Below are 26935 nucleotides of genomic sequence, written 5' to 3'. Positions count from 1 at the left end.
CAGACACACAAAGACACACACACACACACACACACACATAGAGTTGTCTTTGTGGAGGGTTTATTTCTTTTTCCAAAAGGACACTACAGCGCATTCAAATACAATGAATTTTGTTTCACTTGAATGGATCCTGTTACGGTGTAGAATGGTTGAACTTGTTTCCATCCTCCATGCTCAGGGAAGGAGCAGGGACTTGGAAGTCAGAAGGTCTTGGCTCCAAGCCAAGACTTGGCCGAGTTCCTAAAACTCAACTTGAAACCGAAGCGCTCCAGTGTCCTAAACCTACCTCACAACAATGTTCAGTGACTAAGGGGATAATTGGACATGTCCTTTGAGTTTCTCCGAAAAGAATCCTTTAGACTTTCAAAGTATTACTGATAGCATCTCATTATTGTTATCATCTATCATATCATGATCATGATAGCATCATCTATCATCTTAAACACCAGATCTTTTCAGCCACCTTTGCCCACTTGGAGAGGATCTCGCTGCCGTTAGGTCTTACCATCTTCGAGGGCAAATGATGACTGCCTAATACGAGGGTGCTGTTGCAGTTGGATTTGCTTCCAGACGACTAGATGGTTAATCCCCAACATCACAAAAGATCACTATGGAGTCCCTGAGATGTCCCCACTCAACACGGAGATAGGTATGCAAACACGAAAATATCCCCAGGGACATTTCCGAATGCAGAGACCGGAACTAAAGTCTTAATGGTGGCCTCTTTTTTCCCTACTGCTCTATAATTAATGGAGTAGCAACTAATTAATCAATTAGCTAATCTGTGGCTCTGCTTTAGGGTGAACACCTGAAGCAAATTATGACATCAGCACTGCAAACAAGCAGGCTAATTAGCTTCACCCTGATCCTGCTTCCAACATCACCCCACAGTAGTAATAGTATCTGTTAAGTGCTTACTGTGTGCAGAGCAACTTACTAAGCCCTAGGAGAAAAAGCATGGTTGCTGTCCCTTGCAGTTACCTCAAGTACAGGAACAGGATTCTGCTCCAAAAGCAATTTTACCATAGAGGTAAGAGGGGGAAGAATCACTGAATTCCCTGACTGACTTTCTCATTATCTCTGCTTTTTTTTGTTTGCTTTTTGGAGTTTTTCAAAATGGTATTTAAGTACTTACTCTGATCCAGGCATTCTATTAAGCACTGGGGTATACCCAGGACAATAATAATAATAATGGTATTTGTTAAGCACTTACTATGTGCCAAGCACTGTTCTAAATGCTGGGGTAATAATAATGTTGGTATTTGTTAAGCGCTTACTATGTGCCGAGCACTGTTCTAAGCGCTGGGGTAGACACAGGGGAATCAGGTTGTCCCACGTGGGGCTCACAGTCTTCATCCCCATTTTACAGATGAGGTAACTGAGGCACCGAGAAGTGAAGTGACTTGCCCACAGTCACACAGCTGGCAGGTGGCCGAGCCGGGATTCGCACCCATGACCTCTGACTCCAAAGCCCGTGCTCTTTCCACTGAGCCACGCTGCTTCTCTAATAAGAAGTTAAGTGACTTGTTCAAAATCACACAGCTGATAAATGGTGGAGCTGAGATTAGAACCCACAACCTCTGACTCCCAAGCCCGTGCTCTTTCCTTTAAGCCACACTGCTTCTCTACTGCTATCGCTGATTGTCCCACTTGTCCGTGTCCCTCAAGGGGTTCATATTCTTAATCCCCCTTTGAGAGATGAGCAAACTGAGCCACAGAGAAGTTGACTTGCCCAAGGTCACACAGCAGACTCCCAGGCCTGTGCTTTTTCCACTAGGATGACACTGCCACTAAAAACCTTGCCCACACAGCTCCTTTCTTTGAGTCACAGCCTGGTTTATTGCCATGTCCTGATCAGTTAATGAATCAATCACATTTATTGAGCTCTTACTGTGTGCAGAGCACTGTATGGAGCGCTTGGGAGAGTACGACACATTCCCTGCCCACAAGGAGACTACATAAAAAGTTAACCACTCAGGACTTGGGAAACTAAATGAATTGTGACCACTAATACCCTAGGTAATTGATGGATTTCTTTTCTTCTAACTGCTCTCTTTCTCCCCGTTAAGATTTATCGTAGAGCACACACCAATGCGCTCGGTGAAATATGTAATGAGGAAACACGGGGAGCAGTTCATAAATATTCTCGGCCATACGCAAACAATCTCAAATTTATTTTCCTCTTTTTAAAAGAGGGGAAAAAAAACCCACCCATTCCATGATCACTTCCAGATTCATTGAGGTTGATATTACATAAGACCCAATATTGTTTTCTCGTTGTGGAGAAATAACGACTTGGAAACAGCAATTTGAGCTAAGAAAATAATATACTCTAACCAGGGTACAGGGTCTGAATGGAGATACTAGGAGCCAAGTTTTCAATTCAGCTTCCAGCACATCCTTTCAAATCCATCTAAGACCTGGTTACAGGTTTCCCTTGCAGAGGAGAAAAGTACTGAATAGGGAGCTACTTCTAGTTACTCTTAAACTGGGACAAACTTTACATTTTTGATAGTATTTGTGAATCCCTTACTAGGTGGCAGACACTGCGCTGGGCCAGATGCAAGCTCGTCAGGTTGGACACAGTCCAGATCCCACACAGGGCTCCCAGTCTTAACCCCCATTTTACAGAGGAGATAACTGAGGCACAGAGAAGTGAAGTGACTTGCCCAGGGTCACACATCAGACAGGTGGAAGAGCTAGGAAATTTGAGGTTTAGTGGGAAAAGGGCTAAATGTCAAAGTGACTTTTAAAATGGGCCACATGTCTTTCACTGTCCTCAAGTTTGGGCCGTTCTGCACAGAGATTCCACTTGAGTTGGGGAGGAGAACACACAAAGAGACAGAGTACAGCGATTCCTCTTGGGTTTTGCTTTTTGTCTCCTCAGTTGGTACATATGGGATTGGTGTATTTGTGAACTGCAACACCAAGTCACACATGTGGTGAACTGCAACACCAAGTCACACATGTCCAGGCTGGTCCTTCTTTGTCAAATGGCTTCAGAGATAATGCTTAGTGCTCCCTTCCTCTTTCAAAGGAAGTGGGTGTTCCTTCAGCATGTTGTTTGGAATTTTTCTTTTAATCAATCAATAGATCAATCGCTGGAATTTACTGAGTATTTACTTTGTACAGAGCACTATACTACGTGCTTGGGAGAGTACAGTACAATGGAGTTAGTAGACACCGTCTCTGCTCACAAGGAGTTTACAGTCTAGAGGGGGAATAACGAGAAGCAGCAAGGCCTAATGGGTAGAGCTCGGAAGACAGAAGGACCTGGGTTCTAGTCCTGACTCCACCACTTGTCTCCTCTGTGACCTTGGGCAAATCACTTCACTTCTATACACCTCAGTTACCTCACCTGTAAAAGGGGATTCAGACTGTGAACACCATGTGGGACGGGGACTTTGTTCAACCTGATTAACTTGTATCTGCCCCTGTGCTTAGAACACTGACTAGCACATAGTATGTGCTTAGCAAATCCCATAAAAATGATTGATGAATTCATAATAATCATCATATTAGTTTGTCCTCGGTGAAACTTTCGACTAGGCGACGGTGTCAAGACAAACCTGGGAGTCAAAGTTTCTATCCGTCGGCCATGAAAAAGGTCAAAACGGTCCTATTCCAAGGCAAAAGTTCATCTGCTCAGCTGAAATTTATCCTAACATCCCAAGACCTTTCCGGTCCAGGGAACGGGCTGGACAGCTCTCAGGAACAGCCTCTTTGGTGTGTCTTCCAGCACTTCTGTTATTCAGACCGAACTGGAATCGTTTCGGAGGGTTTGGCACCCTTGCTCCCTCAGATTGTGAGGCTGTTTCCAGTTTCCTTCATCTGCTGTTTTGGAAGCTTCTGCTGACCCCCTGCTCACATACGTTCCGCATAAGACTGAGAAAATTGGAATTAGCCTCACAAACAGGGAGGACAGAGCTGTCAAATTGACACTGGCTGTGAAGCTACTGAGATACTCATTTCTCAGGGCTTTCCTGTGATTCTGTCTCTAGGTCTCGATGAAAACAGGAAGTGCAGAAAATCATCTGGGTTTTTTTTTTTCATTAGTCCAACAACAACTTCGTTAAATTCTCTAATATTTCCCAAGGAGGTGCAGAGTTGGCTGAAGGAAAAAAATGGTGAGCCAAACTTTGAGGTTGGTTGTTGTGGAAACTGGTTTCTGAACTGCTGGCAGGAATGTGGTTGGAAGACTAAAACAGGATTGAATCATGGGACCAGGAAATTCTTATTCACTGGCCTACCTCTCTGTACTACCATCATCATCATTATCAGGATAAACAGGATTTATTGGGTGCTACTGTGTGTAGAGTACTTTATTGGATGCTTGGAGATATAAGATTAAAAGATGTGATATTAGGTGCTTGCACTCTAATGAAATCTTTTCTGGTGTCTGGGCTAGGGAGAGAGAGGTGGGATGCTTCTGTCTACCTGAGAGACCTCTGCAACTTTTTTTCGGCTTTAGAAAAGCAGTGGTCTAGGGGAGAGAGCACAGGACTGGGAATCAGAGACCTGGGTTCTAATTCTGACTCTTCCACTTGCCTATTCTGTGGCCTTGGGCAAGTCACAACTTCTCTGGGCCTCAGTTTCTTCATCTATAAAATGAAGAAACTCTCCCACCCCTTTAGACTGCGAGCAGGGACTATATTCTAACATATCTACCCCACTGCAAAGTAAGTGCTTAGCCTATACTGTTATTATTATTGCCTCGGTGTCCCCTCAGAAAGGCTCCAGGGCTCTTTCTGGAGGAAGAGACACTCTCTGGTCACGTTTCCACAGACCGTGACACTCCCCAGTACACCGTACGAGATTCATTTAATGAACCATTTTGTTAGAGGTGGATAATGTAACCTAAGCCCTTCACTGGACATATGTTCTGAGATAATTATCTTCATCCGAGGGACGGCATATTGGCAAAGAACTGATAAAAAGGTTTCAGGCCCCGGGGGGAAAAAAGTCACAGTGTGATAACGTACTGAACTAAAACCCCTTCCCCTTTTCAGCTCTACCAAATTTAGGACAAGGGCAACATGCCTTTCATGTAATATTAAAGAAGTCTGAAAGGCGGTATGGATAATATACACAATTCCAGGATCAGATAATTTTCTAAATCTCCTAAAAGCCACAGTATGTTTGAAGAGTCAGATTATCGCTTTAGCTTTCAGATTTAAGTTTTCCTTTATTTACACAGACTGTACCATATGGGGGCTGAAAAATGTTTATTTATCAACAGCAAACAACAAGGGAAAGCCTCCGCCAGAGCCAATGGGGGAAAACGCACAGGCCCTCTGGATCGAGAGAGAATGTGTTCCTTGTTAAGGTGGCCTGTGTGGGGTCCTCAGTGGTGCTTCGGCGACCCCTACAGTCCTAGCTTTGGAAACCTGAGGACCATATCCCTTGCTCGGCCCCAGCCTGGATGTGCATGTTTTCTATTAGGCTTTCCAGAAGTTTCCCAACGGTCACAAAAGCCATTGTGCTAATAGAGAGTCCTCCATAAATACTGACTGCGACTCAACACCGGTTGTAGTCTACGCAGCTGACCGACAACGCCCCGAAACTATCTGGGGTTATTTTACAACAGGTTATTATTGTCATACCACCACGGGCGGAAGGTTGCCGCTTGTAGCTTAATATTCATTTTCATAGATTGGAAATGAACTCGGAGAAAAATCCACAACCTCCCTCAGGAGCCCATTCCGAGGTATAAAAACCTTCTTTGTCTGAAACTACCTACTCCATCCAACCTAATCTTCCGTGCAGCATTTTTAAGCTTTTTCTCTTAATCAGTCCCCAGTGGAGAGGGAGAACAGATGGTCATCATCTTCTATATAGTGAAACATGACTTAATTTACCCAAACTTTTACTGTTGCCATTCGGCCTTTACTTCTATAGGCTAAATAATCCTGTGATTCAATCTCTTCACCTAGGTGTTATTTTACGGTTCTTTAATCATCTATCAGCCTCTCCTCTCCAAGTTATCTAAATGTTCCATTTCTTAAATTGGGGCACCCATAGCTGGATATAGTGATTTACTCCAGATTGGACCTAGGTTTATCCTGTGGGCTTGGAGATGCATCTGAAGATGAAGTTCACTTATAATAACTGAAGTATTTAGTGGTAATAATAATAATGGTATCTGTTAAGCGTTCACTATGTGCCAAGCACTATTGTAAGTGCTGGGGGAGATAAAAGGTAATCAGATTGCCCCACATGGGGCTCACAGTCTTAATCCCCATTTTACAGATGAGGTAACTGAGGCATGGAGAAGTTAAGTGGCTTGCCCAAAGTTACACAGCTGACAAGTTGTGCCAAACACTGTACTAAGCACTGGGGCACAGAAAAGCTAATCAGGTCTCAGATGGATCCCACAGGCTAAGTGGGAGGAAGAATAGTTATTGAATCCCCATTTTGCAGATGAGGGAACTGAGGCACAGAAAAATGAAGTGACTTGCCCAAAGTCACCCAGAACGTACGTGGCGGAGTCGGCATTAGAATCCAGGCCCTCTGAGTCCCGGGCCCGTGCTCCTTCCACTAGACCGTGCTGTTCCCAGTTTAGGAGTATATGAGTGGCCAGTGGGTCAATATGGGTTCTTACGGGCAGGGATTGTGACTGCTAATTCTGTTGTATTGTACTCTCCCAAGCACTTAGTATTCATTCATTCATTCAATAGTATTTATTGAGCGCTTACTATGTGCAGAGCACTGTACTAAGCGCTTGGGATGAACAAGTCGGCAACAGATAGAGACAGTCCCTGCCGTTTGACGGGCTTACAGTCTAATCTCTCCTTAGTACAATGCTCTGCACACGGTAAGACTCAATAAATACCAAAGATCGATTAATTGATAATGAATCCGATCTTTCCTGCACTATCTCAGGGTTTTCAGATTTAGTAGAATCATGGGGCCAGGCAGGATTCTCAGAGTTCGGTTGGCTCCCAGTCCTGCAACTAGATATCCTGAAATAGATGGGACAGAGACATTTTGGAGGGTTCAGGCCTGCCACCTGACAGGATTGAGGCTAAGTCCGCTTTTGGCCGAGGTGGTGATTGGGATCTCCGCAGCAATGGAGGCTGGAGGGTGAAAAGTCGTCGAGTCTCCACTGGGGCATCGGCAGCGGTTGCTGCTTCTTTCACATCATTGCCGAGGCTGAATTTGCCTCCTCTGGGGCCATCCAGGGGCATTTTCGGCCAAGCTAGAATAATGTGTCTTTAGCCACAACAGAACAGGGATGGGCTCGTTTAGTTAGGATAATGGAGGCGGTTGCAGAGGCAACTGTCACTGCTGCCACAGAACAGAAAGACACCCCTTCTCAACCGCCGCAACGGCCTCCTCGCCGACCTCCCTGCCTCCTGCTTCTCCCCTCTCCAGTCTGTACTTCAGTGTGTTGCCTGTATCCTCTTTCTAATACATCATATTTGGCACTCACCTCGCCACTCCTCGAAAACCTCCATCGGTTGCCCATCCAACTCTGCATCGAGCAAAAACTCCTCACCAATGGCTTTGAGGCCCTCTATTGTCTCTCTCCTTCCTACCTCTCACGCTACAACTCAGCCCAGACACTTCATTCCTCTAATGCCAACATACTCACTGTGTCTCATTCTCATCTCTCTGCTCATCAACCTCTTGTTCACACCCTCTCTCCTGCCTGGAACTCTCTCCTACTTCAAATCTCACAGACCATTACTGACTTCATTTTCATAACCCTACTAAAGCCCAATTTCTGCTCTGCCACTTGTCAGCTGTGTGACTGTGGGCAAGTCACTTAACTTCTCTGTGCCTCAGTTACCTCATCTATAAAATGGGGATTAACTGTAAGCCTCACGTGGGCCAACCTGATGACCCTGTACCTACCCCAGCGCTTAGAACAGTGCTCTGCACCTAGTAAGCACTTAACAAATACCAACATTATTACCTGAGTAATTTATCTCCCCACTCTATTTTCCTCCATACTGCATCCCTTATGCACTTGAATCTTCACTCACTAAGCATTATAGATACTCATTCCCTCCTCCAAACCAAGCACTTATAAATCATATCTTCATACTAGGTTGCTACTCCAACCTGTAATTAATTTTAATACCTGTCTCCCCTGATAGACTGTATGCTCCCTGAGAGCAGGGATCTCATACTCTACTGCACTCTCTCAGGCACTTGGTACAGTGCTTCACAGAGAGTAAGTGCTCCAAAAATACTATGGGTTGATTGATAGAGGAAAAATCAGTTATTCAATCAATCATACTTATTGAGCGGTACTAGGTGTAGAGCACTGTATTAAGCACCTGGCAGACTACACTACAACAATACAACAGAAGAGCCTGCCTTCTACTTCTCCTCCCAGTTGTTTCCTACTGTCCTAGCTCCACCACTTGTCTGCTGCGTGACCTTAGACAAGTCACTTCACTTCTCTGGGCCTCAGTTACCTCATCTGTAAAAATGGGGATGCGGACTGTGAGCCCCACGTGGGACAGGGTCTGGGTCCAACTTGTTTGCTTGTATCCACCCCAGCGCTTAGTACACTGTCTGCCACATAGCAAGCGCTTAACAAATACCACAATTATTATTATTACCATTTCCAATCAGGTAATGGCAGAGGTCAGAGGCCAAAGGTACAGGTTAGCGAATGCAGTGTCCCTTTTCTCTCTCCTCTGACCTGAATCAGGGGGTCAGATTTTTTGGAAAAGGGGGTGGCTTCTGGGGAAGATGGGTTGTTGCCCCGCCCGTTGTCTCCTGGCTATTATGGTGCAGCACCTGAAATTATCTTTGCACCCATGCTGTTTATCAATGAGATTACACCAGGAAAATCCTCTGGATGACCTTGGTCTAGTCACTTAACTTTTCTGTGCCTCAGTTACCCCATCTCTAAAATGGGGGATAAAATATCTCCCTCCCAGAGTAAGTACCTTACAAATATTAGTAGTAGTAGTAGTATTTTAGAAATGTGGGCTGGATGGATGAGTCTAGGTACAAACGGGAGAAGAAATCTCTTTAGATCTAAACCCAGTGGTTAGCTTCCAAGAAAGTCAGCTGGTTGAGGTATAATTCACATAAGTCTGACTCCGTCTCCCTTCTGCATTGTCTGTGCACTTGGATATGTGAACTTCAGGCATTTGGTATTCACCCTTCCTTCAGCCCCACAGCAATTATATCTATCTGTAAATTACACATTATAAATTATTTGTTTATAATAATGTCTGTCTCCCCATCAGTAAGCTTGTAGGCAGAGAATGTGTCCACCACCTCTGTGTAGTATTGCACTCTCTCAGGCGCTTAGTATGGTGCTCTGAACACAGTAAGCTCTCAGTAAATAAAGCTCTCAGTAAATACCATTAATGATAAGGTTAACTCCTCCATTCTGCCTTATTAGAGAAGCATTTTGTATCACAGGGAACCATTTCCAAATTAAGATTGCGAAACCCCAATTTAAAGAAGGAAAGGATTGTTTCTTACAGGATATTCAGGTTCTCCTTAAAAAACTCATTTGAATGGACTTCTTTGGTCCTAGTAGTGGTAGTGGTTGAGAATAAAACTTCCACATCATTATCACGTTGGCTAAATTTTCCCCATGTTCCTGTTGTACAGTACAGTCTGCTTTCCTCTGCTCCTACAAGATGTATTTTTGCCAAGATTATTTTTTTTCTCAATTTTCACCAAATCTGGGGAATTTTCAGCCTCATGTATCTGCAAAAAGTGCATGTAGAAGGGCATTCTCCCTAACTAGAGAAGCAGCGTGGCTCAGTGGAAAGAGCATGGGCTTTGGAGTCAGAGGTCATGAGTTCGATTCCCAGCTCTGCCACTTGTCAGCTGTGTGACTGTGGGCGAGTCACTTAACTTCTCTGTGCCTCAGTTCCCTCATCTGTAAAATGGGGATGAAGACTGTGAGCCCCACGTGGGACAACCTGATTCCCCTGTGTCTCCCCCAGCGCTTAGAACAGTGCTCTGCACATAGTAAGCGCTTAACAAATACCAACATTATTATTATTATTATTAACTTGAAGCAGCAGACATTTCTGGGGAAAAGCAGTAGCACTAGTATTATTTATTAAGCAGCCATTGAGTGAAGAGCCTTGTCCCCTGCCCACAAGGAGTTTAGACTCTGAGGGAGATAGACATCGAAGATATTTACAAATAGAAAAGTCAAAATTAATACATGAATGTACAAGTGAATAAAAAGTGATACAGAAGTGGTGAGGACAGGCATAAATAAGTTTGTAAGTGCTAAAGCTGAGTGCTGGTTTTATATGATAGGGTAGATTTTAGAAGGGTTTTCAAGGTGGAGCTTTGGGTAGGGCAGATTTTTTTAAAACATATCGATTTTTTTGTGAGTGTTTTTTCATGGTATTTATTAAGAGCTTACCACGTACCAGGAACTGTACTAAGCCCTGGGGTAATTACAAGTTAATCGGTTTGGATACAGTCCATGTCCCGCATGGGGCTCACAGTCTTAATTCCCATGACGAGGTAACTGAGGCACAGAGAAGTTAGGTGACTTGCCCAAGGACATACATCAGACAAGTGATGGAGACGGGGATTAGAATGCAAGTCCTCTGATTCCCAGGTCTGTGCTCTTTCCACTAGGCCACACAGCTTCCTAATTAATTAATTACCAGGGGCACACACAAATATATGAAGTTTATGATTCTTTTAAAAATGGGAGGCAGCTGGATCTAATAGAGCAGGCAACTGGGAGTCGGTGTGACTTGCCCATGTCACCTCTGTACCTCAGTTTTCTCCTGTTCAATGGTGATAAAATGGCTGCTGCCCTCCTCCTTAAACTGTTAGTCCTCTGTCACTGTTGGAAACCTGGTCCTAAGATTTGATGTCACTTATCCTAACTACCTTTATTATTGCATCAGCTTTCTCACTGACTTCCTTGCCTCCTGTCTCCCCACACTCTAATCCAAGCCTCAGTGATGCCCAGGTTATGTTTTTCAACAAACAAAAAAAAGTGCAGTCCCTGTTTCCCTACTCCCCAAGAACCTCCAGTGGTTGCCCATCCACCTCAGCATCAAACAGAAATTTCTTACCACTGGCTTTAAAGCACTCAATCACCTTGTCCCCACTTATCTTAACCTTGCTGGTTTCCTCCTCCAACCCACCCCATACACTTCACTCCTCTAACACCAACCTACTCACTGTGCCTCGATCTCCTCTATCTCACAGCCAACCCCCTGCCCATGTCCTCCGTCTGGACCGGAATGCTCTCCCTCTTCATACCCGCCAGACCACCACTCTCTCCATCTTCAAAGCCTTGTTAAAAATCACATCTTCCTCTCAAGTGGCCTTCCCCAAATGAGCTGTCATTTCCTCTCTCTTCTGCATCAACTTTGCACTTGATCAGTATCCTTTAAGCACTTGACAGCCACAGCGCCCTCAGTCCTAGAGCACTTATGTACATTATGTACATATGAGAAGCAGCGTGGCTCAGTGGAAAAGAGCCTGGACTTCGGAGTCAGAGGTCATGAGTTCGACTCCCGGCTCTGCCACTTGTCAGCTGTGTGACTGTGGACAAGTCACTTAACTTCTCTGTGCCTCAGTTACCTCATCGGTAAAATGGGGATTAACTGTGAGCCTCACGTGGGATAAGCTGATTACCCTGTATTTACCCCAGTGCTTAGAACAGTGCTCTGCACATAGTAAGTGCTTAACAAATACCAACATTATTATTATAATTCATTTGTCTGTCTCTCCCTTAGACTGTAAGCTCCCTGTGGACTGGGAACACGCCTACCATCTCTGTTGCACTGTACTCTCCTAAGTGCTTAGTTCAGTGTTCTGTACACAGTAAGAGATCAATAAATGCCATAGATTGATTGATCGAATCCTGTCAAGTTTGGTCCATACACTGTGAGCTTGCTGTGGGCAAGAAATCCATCTGTCTGTTGTTGTATTGTCTTCTCCCAAGTGCTTAGTACAGTGCTTTGCACACAGTAAGTGCTCAGTAAATACGATTGAAAGAAGCTGATGAAACTGCTCCAGGAACTGGATGTATTTTCTGTGGGGTATCCTGGCCTAACATCAGTATAAGAAGTTGGACAACAGCACTTAATAATAATAATGTTGGTATTTGTTAAGCGCTTACTATGTGCAGAGCACTGTTCTAAGCACTGGGGTAGATACAGGGTAATCAGGTTGTCCCACATGAGGCTCACAGTCTTAATCCCCATTTTACAGATGAGATAACTGAGGCACAGAGAAGTTAAGTGACTTGCCCATAGTCACACAGCTGACAGGTGGTAGATCCGGGGTTCGAACCCAAGACCTCTGACTCCCAAGCCCGTGCTCTTTCCACTGAGCCACGCTGCTTCTCATGTACTTATGTACATATCTGTAATTTTATTTATTTATATTAATGTCTGCCTCCCCCGCTGGATTGTAATGTTGTTGTGGGCAGGGTATGTGTCTGTTGTAGTGTACTCTCCCCAGCACTTAGTACAGTGGTATGAGCACAGAAAGCACTCAAAAAATTGACTGACAGACTGACAGACTGACTGACATCAGCCTTGCAGATCTTCAACCTGGTATGGAGCTTGGTGCCCCATTATCAGAAAATTCTATCTGGGGGGTGGTCTTCCAGAGGCCATGCCGATCCTTTTTAATTCTATTACCCGCTTCAGCTACTCGAGCACTGTTGAACAACATAGTCTAGGTAGCAGAATTCAGTGAATGTTTTAAGTTCTGAGTTGCCAGTGAAGTTTTTGAAGTCTGGTATGTGAATACCATTTTTTGAGTGGCTTCTTTGCAGAAGGGACAGTCGAGTGAGACAACACAGTGTACAATCTTGCTTACTAGCATTTCAATCGGGGTCTATTCCTATTTTGATCAAAACCACTTGAAATACAACGTGGATTTCATCATTATGAGTCTAAGTTTTTATTGTTAGTACTGCCTTTACCGTTGCAACACTTCCATTTTCTCAACATTAATAAAATTCCTCTCATCTTTCACTTAGAAGCAGCATCTCTACGAGTAAAGTGGGGAGTTGAAGTAATTATTTGGAAAACTAATGTATAAAACCAATCAATCAGTGGTATTTACTGAGTGCTTACTGCATTCAGAGCACTATACTGAGTGCTTGGGAGAGTACAGTGCAACAGAGTCGGTAGACACAACAAGCTCACAATCTAGAGGCTCAAAGGGTACAGATCCAAGTGGCCAGATGACACAAGAAGTTCTGCTAGTGGGGAAAAGGAGATTTGGGGTCTAAATGATACATCCTGCTCCTTCCCTACCGATCAAATCCACGCAAGACCGTAACTTAAAGTCTTATTTCATTTTGCCCAACAAGGCACTGATTTTAACAATGGAGAATATACGTGGCAAGATGATGAACTCTAGCCCCCGGCATCACAGGTTCTGCTCCAAAATTCGGAACGATGTGAGATGTTCCGTGCCCGCTGTTCCTGGCATTTCTCCCGGGGCCATGTTCCACCATTGCGATGAAGTATCCTGATAGCAGTGCCCAGACCTGGACCTGGGCTCTTGAGAAACCAAAGGCAGGATGTTTTCATGGAAGATCCCTGTCTCTGGAACTTCCTGGTCTGAGGGATTTGAGAGCACAGAGTTTGTTGATCTTCAGGGTTTGGTCCAAGATGTGCCTCTGTGGCTTTGGCAGTCCCCTTTTGCTGCCGTCTTCTCTTTATGTGAGAAATTTTACTTTTTGCCTCCACATTTCATTTAATGGTTGGATTTATATTTACTGGAGCTGTAAAGTCTTGACCCAAGCCTAATTTAATATATTCATATGTAACCAATACATTCCTATAGACTGTTCTTGTGGGCAGGCAATGATTCCAACAATTCTGTTATATGATGCTCTCCCAAGCACTTAGTACAGGACTCTGCTCACAGTAAGTACTCAATAAATATGACTCATCAGGCATTATACTGATTCAGTGAAGATTTTGGTTATCTTACATATGTATAAACATTTCTGACTCATGACACTTTGCATTTGTGAAGCACTTCATTTTCTCAAAGTACTTTTTTATTACTTCTCTAATTTTGTCCTCCTGGTGTCTCTGAGAGAGGTAGGGAGGGGCAAGTATTATTATCCCCATTCTATCGATCAGGAAACTGAGGCTTGGGGCAGATGAATGTCTTATTCAAGGTCATGCAGTAGGTGAGTAGCAAATCTAAACTATAAACTCTTTGTGGGCAGGGAACAAGTCTACCAACTCTATTATATTGCTATATTGTACTCACCCAGGCACTTAGTACAGTACTCTGTACACAGTAAGCGCCCAATAAATATTGATCAATAGGGGGTAGGACATATCCTCCAACCCCCACACCCATGTTCCTTTCAATCAATCGAGGAAACTGAGGCAGAGAGAAGTTTAGTGACTTGTCCAAAGTCATGCAGGAAGCAATTGGCAGCACCAGGATTAGAACCCAGGTTCTCTGACTAGCCAGGCCAATGCTCTTTCCACTAGGCCATGCTGCTTTCTGTCTTTACTTAACCAGGTGAAACTGGAAAGAGTATTTTACTCATTGTGGCACAGGATTTGGATGGAATAAAACACAGGGGCAAATGACTAAATTACTAAATTATCATAGAAGAAACATGGACAGGTATGTTTTAGATATGGTGTCTGTGCATGTGTGTGTGGGTGTATCAGGCCATATGACCATCATGTAGGTCAGGGGTAGGAATCTTGAAGGTGTTTAGCAGATGGTTTTGAAACTCAAGGAGATTATAATGTTAAGAGCAGCAGTGGGAGAGAAAAATGTGAAGATTGCATAATTTCCACATCCTACTATGCAAAGAATAAAAGCAGGGTCTGAGAGTATATAATTTGCATTCCTCCTGCAAAAATCTTGCTTGGGTTTTTGAATTTCTCACTCTATGTTGAAATTGGAAAACAACAACAACAAAAAAGCATAAACTTCTGAGGCTCAAGGCATTGCCCACCAGGAAAGGAGAATTTTGCCTGCTCCAAATGATTTTTCCATTGGCTAGGGAGTCAGCAAAACTACTGCAGGAGGAACAGTAACGTTTATTTAGTGCTCACTTATTGCAAGGCACTGTACTGGGCATTGGTAGGTAGAGAATGACATTGTTTTGTGGCATAACGATCCCTGTCCACGAGGAGTTAGAGAGAAAAATCCTAAGAGGCAAGAGATTTGCATTGGATCAACACTGAGGAAAGGAAAAATGCTATGTCCTTCACGGTAGAGAAGCAGCATGGCCTAGTGGATATAGCACGGGCCTGGGAGTCAGAAAGGACCTAGGTTCTGATCTTGGCTCCACTGCTTGCCCGTGGCGAGCCCTTGGGCAACTCACTTAACTTCTGTGTGCCTCAGTTACCTCATCTGTAAAATGGGGATTAAGACTGTGAGCCCCATATGGGACACTATCTGTGTCCAACTTGATAAGTTTGTATCTACCCCAGGGCTTAGAACAGTGCTGGCACATAGTAAGTTCCTAAAAAATACTATGAAAAATTTTTTAAACGTTTATTTTTTTCAGTGCTCTCAATTGGATGTTTATGAAATCGGATTTGTATTATACCCTGCCTTAGAGATGGTGGAGGAATTCATGAAACAAGGTTTAGAATTCATAAACTGTTGATTATTTTAAAGGAAGGAGTGGTAGTGGCATGCTTACAGTTCCTCTGGATAATTCAGGTTGAGTTCTCCTCCCTTCTCCCACATAGAAATTTAATTTGATTCTAACATGGGAAAATGAGGTACTTTAAAATCCCCAAATGGATAAACTAATTTCTCCTCCTGATCTCCACAAAACCCACCCTCATCTGAGATTGAGCATGAGCCTTTTCAGTGCAGGAGGAAAATTTTTCCAGAGTTTGTATATGATCAAAAACCATGGTTTTTTTTTTTATGGAAGTTCCTATGCAGACAACTGTAGTACTTCCTACCGCATGGAGTAGACTATGAACACCCAATGAAATATCTTTGTTTCTATATATACCACCACGTATTACTCAAACCACCCCCTCACTTAACCATAAAGCTGGGAGACCTAGAATTTTGTCCTATCCTTAATATAATTTTCTCATGTAAGCACATTTTTCGGGCTAATTGGCATATGTGCCTGTTTATTTAAGAAGGTATGCAATGGCCTCTGGTGGTACATAGAAAACATCAGAACACACACATCGTGTACAGGCTGAGTCTGTGTGTGTGTTAGTGGGAGTATAGATCTACCCTCCTCCGTCCCGACAAACAGAGCTCTGATGTGTGATCTTGGGCAAGTCACTTCACTTCTCTGGGCCTCAGTTCCCTCATCTGTAAAATGGGGATTTGGACTGTGAACCCCATGTGGGACAGGGACTGTATCCAACCTGATCTGCTTGGATCCACCCCTGCACATAGTAAGCACTTAAATACCATAATTATTATTATTATCCTGCTTCTAGGTGAGCCACTTCCCTACTCACACATTCAGCCACATGGGAGGATGAGGTAAAAGAGCAGTTACCTGGTGTACAAATTAATCATTTAATGTTCCTTTATTCTTGGACCCTTGATCTTGACTCCAGGGAAACTGGTGGAATCCTCTGGATCAGATGGCTGGAAATTCCACCCCAGAGAATCATGTGCTGATTGCCCGTTCCACTTTGAGTGAGGAGCCTGCACAGTAAAACTCCCTCATTCCATTAATGAATGCTCCCACCCACACCAGAGCCAGCACTTTCCATTCCCTCTGCCCTCCCTCAGGGCCCTTCCCACTCCCCCGACCACCTTCCCTGACCCGCACCTCTCTGCCCACTTGATTAATTTTTTTTAAATGGTATTTATTAAGTGCTTACTATGTGCTAGGCATTGTGCAAAGTGCTGGGCTAGATACAAGCTAATCAGGTTGGACACAGTCCACATTCCACATGGAGTTCGTGGTCTTAATCCCCGTTTTATAGATGAGGTAACTGAAGCACAGAGAAGCTAACTAGTTAGCACTAACTCACCCAAGGGCTAAATACAGTGCTCTGCTCACTTTAAGTGCTCAATAAATGACATCGACTGACTCCAAAAGTATCTGGATTTAACAATAATGATTATTATGATAATAGCAGTGGTATTTGTTAAGTGCTTACTACGTGGCAGGCAGTGACCTAAGCTCTGGGATGGGTACAAGTGAATTAGGTTGGACACAGTCCCTGCCCCACATGAGGCTCCCAGTCTTAATCCCCATTTCCAGATGAGGTAACTGAGGCACAGAGAATTTAAGTGACTTGTCCAAAGTCACGCAGCAGGTAAGTGGAGGAGCCAGGATTAGAACCCAGGTTCTCTGACTCCCAAGGCCGGTGCTCTTTCCTCTAGGCTTCATTTCAGGAACAAATTCTTTGAATTGGAAATCACAGGCTTTCCCTCAGTAAGGGGAGGAATCATAGGGTCCCCTGGGGGGCAGACTTTAAATTGTTTTGTCTAAGAGCGAGTGTGTGACTGCCAGTGGCAGAGGGGACTCTTTCTCTCTCTTCCTTCCCTCTTCGCTGAAGGGGACATGTAACTGTGAAGAATGCACAAAGCCTTCCCCCAGAATCCTGAGGCAAAAACACAGCTTCTGGCCTCACCGGGCCAATACTGTTTATTTTTCCTTGTGAGGACGTTATGCCCAGCAAAGCGCTAACCTGACAGATAAACAAACAAACAAACACACACAAAAAAAAACCCATGGCTGGCCATTTTCATTTGCATGTTCGGATTTTGCCAAGGAAGCCAAGCTGAAGGGTTTCTTTGTCAGGGGGTTTTTTCAAAGGGTTTTCAGACTGAGAAAGCAACAGCCTGTTAGGAAGTTGGAGACAGTCAGATCATTATCCACACACACACACACACACACATGCTGGGTTGTCCAAGGAGACCACCCAGCCTCTGCTGTGGCCAGAGACATGGCCGTCAAGGCTATTCCGCCAATGAGTTCTTGGGGCCTCGGCTGAATTTGACGGGAATCGTACAAAGGTCCACCTAAGGGGGCGAAGTATCAAAGACCCTCAAATGCAGGAGAGTGAAGGACTCTCAGTGTCTTGCCCGCCTGTCATCCCCACCTGAGAAGAATCCTTTGAAGAGCATGGTTAAGGCACTGTCGGTCCACTGTATTTACTGAGCGCTTATTGTGTGCAGAACACTGTACTAAGCACTTGGGAGAACACAGTATAGAAATATAGTAGACCGACCCATTCCGTGCCCACAGTGAGCTTACAGTCTAGATGGGGAGGCAGACATTAATATAAACAAGTAAATGACAGAGATGGACATGAACAGTGGAGTAGATTCTCATTTCTCCCACCTTGAAGTGTATTTGAAGCCAATGTCCAATATAGCATCTCCACCTGTGCCTTCACATCCCCCATTTCCCAAGTCCCTTTCTGTTCTGCAGTTCTCAGGGGATAGAAACTGGGAAGAGGAGATCAAACAATCCTTCCTCAGAACTTAAGAATTCCTGCCTGTTCTCAACCTCCAGTCAATGAGGAAATGGGGCAACACACTTCTCTCCAGCTACGAAACGAGGTTGGGGAAGACGTGGAGTCTACACGAACTAGAAGGCATTGTCTGAGGAAAAGGTGGGTGACTGTCACCTAGCTAGGAAGAGATGACTCCTTTAAGGAATAGTCTGCGATGAGTCGCTTGAGTGTGGGTGGGTAGGATGGGGGGAGGAAGGTGGGTGGGGGTGGGAAGGAATCAAACATGATGTAATTGAAGTGGCCTGGAATAATAAATATATACACTCTCTTCTAAACCCAGCTTGCCACATCCTGAGGATCTGGAACAAATCCTCTCTCCCTGCCTCTTTTTCAAGAGGCTTTAGAAGCACCACTACTTTGATCTGCCTGGGGTGGGTTTGCATCTGCCTTGCTGCCCTCCTGCTCTGTCCTTTCAAGTGTCTTGACATTTTAGAATGAGAAAGTTAGCAAAACCAAGAGAAAAAGAGCAAAGGAAGTGGGGATGAGAGGTGTGGGCAGAGGGGAGAGCAGAGAAGAGAATTTAGGGAAGGGGCATAGGGAAAAAGAGAGGTTGAGAGAGAAAAGCTGAAATGGATCAGGGACATCAGAGACAGCACAACTGCTAACAAACAACACACCCACATATGAACTTCTCATCCACTCTCCTAAACTCTCCCCTACTTTCAATTTTTTCAAGATCTGTTGATAGCACTACAGTCCACTGGAATGTAAACGTGTTGACAGGGATCATGAATACCAACACTAATGCACTGTACCCTCTCAAGTGCTTAGTACAGTGCTCTGCACACGATAAGCACTCAAAAAGTACCATTGACTGATTATTTCCTTCTTGGTTTAAGCCCTCGGGAGAGTAAAACTGAATTTTTAGACATGATCCTGGTCCTCAACGAGTTGCAAAATCTAGCAGAGGAGACAGACACTAAAATAAATTACAGGTAGGACAGAGCACTGGAGAATAAAGATATGTACGTAAGTGCACCAGTGGTGTGTGAATATCCAAATGCGTCGGTGATGTGGAAGTGCTGAAGTGGCAGTTGTAGGGGGATATAGAGTGGGAGATATGAGAGGATAATCACGGAGCACCTCCTGGAAGAGAAGTGATTTCAGAAGGACCAGACGTTATCAGACGATAGTAGGGAGAAGGCGACCTAGAAGAAGAGAAGCAGCGTGGCCTAATGGGATGAGCACAGGCCTGGGAGTCAGAGGACCTGGGTTCTAATCCCAGCTGTGTGTGACCGTGGGCAAGTCACTTAACTTCTCTGTGTCTCAGTTACCTCATCTGTAAAATCCCCATTAATAATAATGTTGGTATTTGTTAAGCGTTTACTATGTGCAGAGCACTGTTCTAAGCGCCAGGGTAGATACAGGGTAATCAGATTGTCCCACATGAGGCTCACAGTCTTCATCCCCATTTTACAGATGAGGTAACTGAGGTACAGAGAAGTTAAGTGATTTGCCCACAGTCACACAGCTGACAAGGTGGCAGAACCTTGAGCCCTGTGTGGGTCAGGAACTTTGTTCGAACCAATTATCTTGTATCCACCCCAGGACAGTGCTTCACACATAGTAAGCACTTAAATACCTTAAAAAAAGAAGCATTTGTCAGGAAATGTTTCCTGGAGTTGTAGAATTTCAGAGAAATTTTGAAGCCTGGGAGAGCTGTAGTCCGATGGATTCAAAGAGGAAGGGAGAACCAGGCAGGTGGAAGTTACCTTGCCGTGAGGCTACTGCATCGACCTCCTCACTGGTCTCTGCCCCAGACTCTTCCTCTCTCATACTCCATGCTGCTGCCCAGATCATCTTCCCGAAATATCACTCAGCACCTTGAATCTCCACTCCTCAAAACCCTCCAATGGTTGTCGATATCCCTCGGCTTCCAAACAAAAAGCCTCCTTTCCATCGGTTTCAAGGCTGTACACCAGCTTTTCCATCTTGCATATCAGCTCTACCTCCTATGGTGTGCATTCTTTGTTCCTCTCACTCTCACCTAACTGTACAACATTCTCAAATCTCCCACCTCTGACTCTGGGCTCAAATTGTCTGAGCCTCCTCCTAAATCTAATAGACTTCAGCCCACCCCACCATCAAAGCTCTTCTAAAATCCCACCTCCTCTACCTAGCCTTTCTTAAGTAATTCCCAAAGCCCCAATTGTATCATATCAACCCACTGGCTCCTTCTAGCACTTATGAATGTATACACCCTTCCGTACGCCTCTATCAGTCAAGCAATCAGTGGTAATGAGTACTTCATTCATTCAGTTTGTATTTATGGAGAGCTTACTGTGTGCAAAGCATTGTACTAAGCTTGGGAGAGTACAATACAATGAGCAGAGCACCGTTCTAAGTGCCTAGAGAGTACAATAAAATTGAGTTGGTAGACATTATTCCTGCCCATAAGGATTCATAGTTTATGTAATGTTTATGTGTATACATGCATGCACATATATATTCAATTGAACATTCAATATTTATTTTGATTTATTTCACCCTGACATATTTGTTCTACTCCCATCTGACTCTTGTTCTACCCCCTCTAGACCGTAAACTCGTTCTGAGCAGGGAATATGCCTGCTAATTCTGTTGTATTGCACTCCCCAAAGCACATAGTAAGCGCTCAATAAATAGCAATGATTGATTTTTACTACTTCCACTATCTGTAAATATTCTTGGAAACTCCATATATGTCATGCTCTTTCTGTACTTTCCCAAGTACTCAGTTGTTGCATTCACTAAACACCTATAATGACCATTATCACTACTACTGTATTTGTTAAGCGCTTACTATGTATCAGGCACTATATTGAGTGTTGGGGTAGATACAAGCTACTCAGGTTGAACACAGTCCCTGTCCCACATGGAACTCACAGTTTTATTTCCCATTTTACAGATCAGGGAACTGTATCCAATATTCCAAACTAATTCCAAATGACCCCTCACCCACATCGTGTCTCTGGCCTGGAACACTCTCCCTTCTCAAATCTGATGGAAAATTACTCTCTCGCCCTTCAAAGCCTTATTGAAGGCACATCTCCAAGAGGCCTTCCCCGACTAAGCCTTCCTTTCCTCTTCTCCCATCCCTTCTGTATCACCCTGACTTGCTCCCTTCGTTCAGTCTCCATCCTAGCTCCACAGCACTTATGTCCATATCGTAATTTATTTATTTCTATTAATGTCTGTCTCCCCCTCTAGACTGTAAGCTTGCTGTGGACAGGGAATCTGTCTACTGTTATACTGTACTCTCCCAAGTCCTTAGTGCAGTGCTCTGCATATGGTAAGCACTCAATAAATGCGATTGAATAAATGAATAGCTTTTATCTACCTCAGTGCTTAGAACCATTCCTGGCACATAGTAAGTGCTTAAAAAATACCATTAAAAAAAAGAGGACGGGCATAAGAGGAGGAGAAGGAGGAGGAGGATGACAAAGAAAAGCAAGAGGAGGAGGAGGAAAAGGAAGAGAAAAGGGTTGGCATCCAAGTCAACTTGTTCTCAGAGGGTGTGATTAAATAATATGGGAGGGAGAAGTTTTCTGAGGAGGTAAAAAAATCGGAGTGAAGTTTGGGCCCCGGAAGGATGGACTAGGATCGTCTCCATCCAGCAACAATAATAATATTTGTATTTGTTAAGCGCTTACTACGTGCAGAGCACTGTTCTAAGTGCTGGGGGAGATACAGGGTAATCAGGTTGTCCCATGTGAGGCTCACAGTTAATCCTCCTTTTACAGATGAGGTAACTGAGGCAAAGAGAAGTGAAGTGACTTGCCCACAGTCACACAGCTGACAAGTGGCAGAGCCAGAAGTCGAACCCATGACCTCTGACTCCGAAGCCCAGGCTCTTTCCACTGAGCCACACTGCTTCCCTTAATCAGACAGTTGTCATTAATAATACTACTAGTCTTTATCAAGTGTTTGTTGTCTTCCAAGAACGATTCTCAGTGCTGGATTACCCCCAAGGTAAGCAGATGAGACACTGTTCCTGTCCTCTGTAGGGCTCAGTCTAAGGGAGAAGGTGAACTGATATTTTATCCCCATTTTACAGATGAAGAAACTGAGGTACAGAGAAGTCAAACGACTCAATTTTAGAACAGGAAGGAGCCTTCCCTCAACCACACAGTCCATCAGCTGTTCACTTCCTGTAGGATCCATTCCTACACATGGATTTGGACAAATGCAAGGGGAAGGATTCAGAGGCAAGAAAGGAATAGAAATGGGTTCCTCACAGTCACCTCACCTAAAAACAGGGCCAGGTCCAAAAATTTTAGAACAGCATCCACAGAACAAGGGAGGAACAATGAGTTCCTGGGAACTTCTTGCCTTGAGCAGCAATGCAGACTTGGAAGCCAAACCGGATCTTTTCTGCCAGCTCCGTGACTTTTTTTTAATATGGGAAAAGTATCAAGCAGGGCTCCATCAACAACCTACTTACTGTGTCATCAGGAAAGGAAAAAAGCAAACTAACAAGCAGCATTAATAGCAGATGGCACTTGGACTAAGACGTCACCCACTTTAATGGAGAGAAGCAGTGTGGGCTAGTGGATAGAGCACAGGCGTGGGAATCAGAAGGACCAGGGTTCTGATCCCTGCGCTCTGTCTTGTATCTGCTGTGTGACCTTGGGCCAGTCACTTTATTTCTCTGTGCCTCAGTTACCTCATCTGTAAAATGGGGATTAAGACTGTGAGTCCCATGGGGGACTGTATCCAACATGATTACGAGAACAGTGCCTGGCATGTAGTAAATGCTTAACAAATACCATAAAAAAATAAAGAAACATGTCTATCAGAGCACAAAATATAGGGAAGAGGTTACTCACTGGCATTTTCCTGCTGCTTTGTATTCTTAATGTAGGCAGAGAATTTGGAAAAAATGTCAATCCCTGCTGTGTTGGACTCCCGGTATTTTGCAGCCAGCTTGGGATACCTAGGAAGCAAAAAAGAGAGAACTAAGACCACATTCCACCTTATTTTTTTTTTCCTGACAGTGCTTCCTATGTGCCAGACACTGTACTAAGCTCTGGGATAAACTAATCGGGTTGGACACACAGTCCATGTCCCACGTGGGGCTTATAGCCCTAACCCCATTTTCCAACTGAAGTATCTGAGGCCCAGAGAAGTTTAGTGACTCGCCCAAGGTCACACAGCAGGTACTTGGCAGAGACAGAATTAGAACCCATGTCTTCTGACTCCCAGGCTCATGGCTTTCCGCTAGGCCATGCTGCTTCTTTTTCCTCATTTCATTCATTCACTCCATTTGAAGTGATGTTTGAATGCAAACATCCCGTCCAGATGAAGTGGACTGGAGGAGTCCCTGGCATTAGTGGCTTTCGAATTTCAGTCAGATGCTTCCATTCACTTACATCAATCAATTGGATTTATTGAGCGCTTACTATGTGCAGAGCACTGTACTAAGGTCTTAGGAGAGTACAATGCCACAAAATTAGCAGATACATTCCTTTCCCAGAATGAGCTTACAGTCATATGCCCTGAACCTCCCTGTCTGGGCAATGAGTGATAGGGGAATCACCATCCCTATCATAGCACTGCAGGGGACTGAAAACAAATCCACGGAAAAGCGTGCCAAGAGTTTTAACACAGTAAATGCTATATGAAGGCTGAAAATGGAACTGAGATTGTCACAGTTTCTCCGGATGAGCGATGGTTTGAGGCCGCGTGATTTCCACTGCAGAAGCCGGGAGGATTATCTTCCCAAATCTGGGTCCTTGCCTGACCTAAATTTGAAGTTCTTTTGGAGCTTTCCTTTAGATCTCTAGACCCAGTGTAAGTCTTGATTTTTGTTGAAGTGCTTTATGTTTTATTTTACAACTGTCATCAATTCCTTATTATTTAAGCACGGCAGAGATACAAAAAGCTCCCTCAGTTTCTTGGACACCCAAAAGCTCTTACGAAAGAGGGCTTTACTGGGAAAGGCACACTGAGCCAAAGAATTCAATAAAATGTTTCTTGGGATTTTGCTGCCCTCTAGAGATTTTAAAATCCATTTTAAATCTTTTCCAATACAGGTGGCCTTGCAGTTCACACCAAAATGAGCTAGTCCTCTCCTTCTGCTGGTGGAAGTCCAAGGGATGAACTAAACATTCTTCAACTTGATGGTCCCTAATTTTGCCTGACTCTCCCTGAAAATTCATGCCCATCTAGGCCCCCTCAGGCACAGAGTGTCAGGGGACCTTGCTCTGCTATTTCCCATATTTGTAATTGATTTTATTATCTATCTAATAATAATGTTGGCATTTGTTAAGCGCTTACTATGTGCAGAGCACTGTTCTAAGCGCTGGGGTAGACACAGGGGAATCAGGTTGTCCCACGTGGGGCTCACAGTCTTCATCCCCATTTTACAGAGAAGTGAAGTGACTTGCCCACAGTCACACAGCTGACAAGTGGCAGAGCTGGGATTCGAACTCATGACCCCGACTCCAAAGCCCGTGATCTTTCCACTGAGCCATGCTGCTTCTCGTGCTATCTACCCCCTCTACACCAACTCTATCATATTGTACTTTCACAATCCCTTAGTTCAGTGCTCAGCTCACAGAAGTGCTCAATAATACTGTTGATTGATTGTCCTAAGAATTCCCAAGCCCCCATAATTGCCACTCTCTTACTTCCATCGAGTGACACATTCAGCCAACTAGCTTCCCTGAGCCACCCGGCTGTTATTTTACTGCTACTACTGCTAAAAGTTTATTGGGCTCCAGGAGAGAGCCCCCAACATGGGAATTTCAAATTCTACTTCTACTGCAAACTTCTTAACATCTGAGCATCAGCAGTGCCCACCCCTAGAAGTCGCACCGTGTTGATGCTACTGTAATAATAATTATTATAGTCGTGGTACTTAAGCACTTACTATGTGCCAAGCACTGCTCTAAGCTCTGGGGTCGATACAAGTTTAACAGGTTGGATTAGTGTGACCATCTATGAAAAGTTTTGTTGCCAACTTTAATTTTCTGTATTTGTTTATGGTATTGTTAAATGTTTATTATGTGTCAGGCACCATACTAAGCGCTGGGGTAGATAAGACATTTAGGTCGGACACGGTCCATGTCCCACGTAGGGCTCAGAGTTTTTATCCCCGTTTTACAGATAAGAGAACTGATGCCCAGAGAAGGTAAGTGACTTTCCTAGGGTCACATAGCTGACAAGGGGCAAAGGCACATTAGAATTCAGATCCTTCTGACTCCGAGGCCTGTAGTCTTTTCACTAGGTCCCAATGTTTCTCTAAATGGGAAAATCACTCTTAAAGCACGATGTCCCTTCAAAAATGGAAGAGATTCAAGTTTAATATGAGTTTTAGTAAGAGAGTATCTAGCACATTACTTTGGAGGTGCCAAGGTCTCTTCTAGGAACTCTTCAATCTTATTGACATCCGTCTTGACCTCCCCGTTAAACGTCAGGAATGGGGGATGGGTCCCAGGGGCCAAGTTGTGCAGATCGGCTGGCTTCCTGCAGAGAGAGAGAGAGAGAGAGAGAGATGGGTTGAAATTATCGGCCATGCCATTCACTGTGACGTGTTTCCTGGCCTTCACCAATGCAGGTCAGAATTCCCAAGTTCCCTCCTCCAGTAGCATGAGAAGGGGAGTTGCCAAAGGAGCAGAGGCAGGTTGGACTGAACTCAGATAGTAGTATTATTACTACTTCTCCCCAAAATGCAGTCATCAAAATGCAGGATGACTGTTCAGTTCTGGGTCCCCTTTATAGGATCTGGATCGTGGGGGTCTGATTCAGTCTGGATCTAAATTATGATCTAAATGCCCTGAAAAACATGGGGCCATTTGGATCTTCCCAGAAGCCTCTGCTTGAGTGCTAGAAATGCCTTAAACTGGACCAATCACCAAGGGTGTGACTTGGTGAAATGTATTTTTTGAGCGCTTACTGTGTACAAAGCACTGTACTAAGCACTAGGGAGTATATAATAAAACAACAGACAAATCCCTGCCCATAATGAGTTTACAGTCAACAGGGGGAAACACACATTAATAACAATAATTTGTAATATATAATTTAAAGATATGTACATAAATGCTATGGGTTCAGGGGTTGGGCGACTATCAAATGTCCAAAGGTCACAGATTCAAGTGTATAGACAGTGAGCCGGGGGAAAGAGGGCTTAATTGGGGAAGGCCTCTTGGAGAAAATGTGACCTTAATAATGCTTTGAAGGTGGAGAAAGTTGTGGTCTGGCATATTCGGAGGGGTAGAGTGTTCCAAGCTAGGAGGAGGATGTGGGAAAGAGGTTGGTAGTTGGGGGGGGGGGGCACAGTGATTGTGTGACCCTAAAAAACAGACAGTTTTTGTCCTTTCAGTTACCTCTTCAGATCAACAGTGGTGACGTTGAACACAACCCCTTTCAGCCAGAGGATCATGAAGAGGCGCTGAGAGAAGGGGCAGTTTCCAATGCTTTCCCCATCTATTCCAGCCTAGAGGAAAGAAAACCAAAATACAAGTTTTTTTGTTGTTGTTGGGAAAAAGAAAATTAAAATCAACCAGTCCCTGGACTACCAACCA

The 26935-nt window shown here is 44.2% G+C and overlaps 1 protein-coding gene and 1 long non-coding RNA gene across 3 annotated transcripts in view; one reads left to right on the top strand and one right to left on the bottom strand.

The window, feature by feature from the left end:
• The window catches only part of CLIC5 (chloride intracellular channel 5), a 76903-nt gene that overhangs the window by 2311 nt on the left and 47657 nt on the right, over nucleotides 1-26935 (bottom strand). For both annotated transcript variants that reach the window (XM_029071750.1, XM_007666983.3), the window contains exons 2-4: nucleotides 26738-26847; nucleotides 25749-25874; nucleotides 23234-23340 (exon numbers count right to left, since the gene is read on the bottom strand). In XM_029071750.1, coding sequence (XP_028927583.1) covers nucleotides 23234-23340; nucleotides 25749-25874; nucleotides 26738-26847 — 343 coding nt within the window. The remainder of the gene's footprint in view (nucleotides 1-23233; nucleotides 23341-25748; nucleotides 25875-26737; nucleotides 26848-26935) is intronic.
• On the top strand, nucleotides 907-26935 carry LOC114814219. Its single transcript, XR_003761970.1, has 3 exons — nucleotides 907-1030; nucleotides 18341-18524; nucleotides 26734-26935. It is a non-coding gene; the product is annotated as an uncharacterized LOC114814219 (long non-coding RNA).

This window comes from Ornithorhynchus anatinus, chromosome 9, assembly GCF_004115215.2.
Source record: "Ornithorhynchus anatinus isolate Pmale09 chromosome 9, mOrnAna1.pri.v4, whole genome shotgun sequence".
In the NCBI taxonomy this organism is placed as follows: Eukaryota; Metazoa; Chordata; class Mammalia; order Monotremata; family Ornithorhynchidae; genus Ornithorhynchus; species Ornithorhynchus anatinus.
The sequence above is the reverse complement of the archived record's forward strand: the minus strand, read 5'-3'. Positions and strand labels throughout refer to the sequence as shown.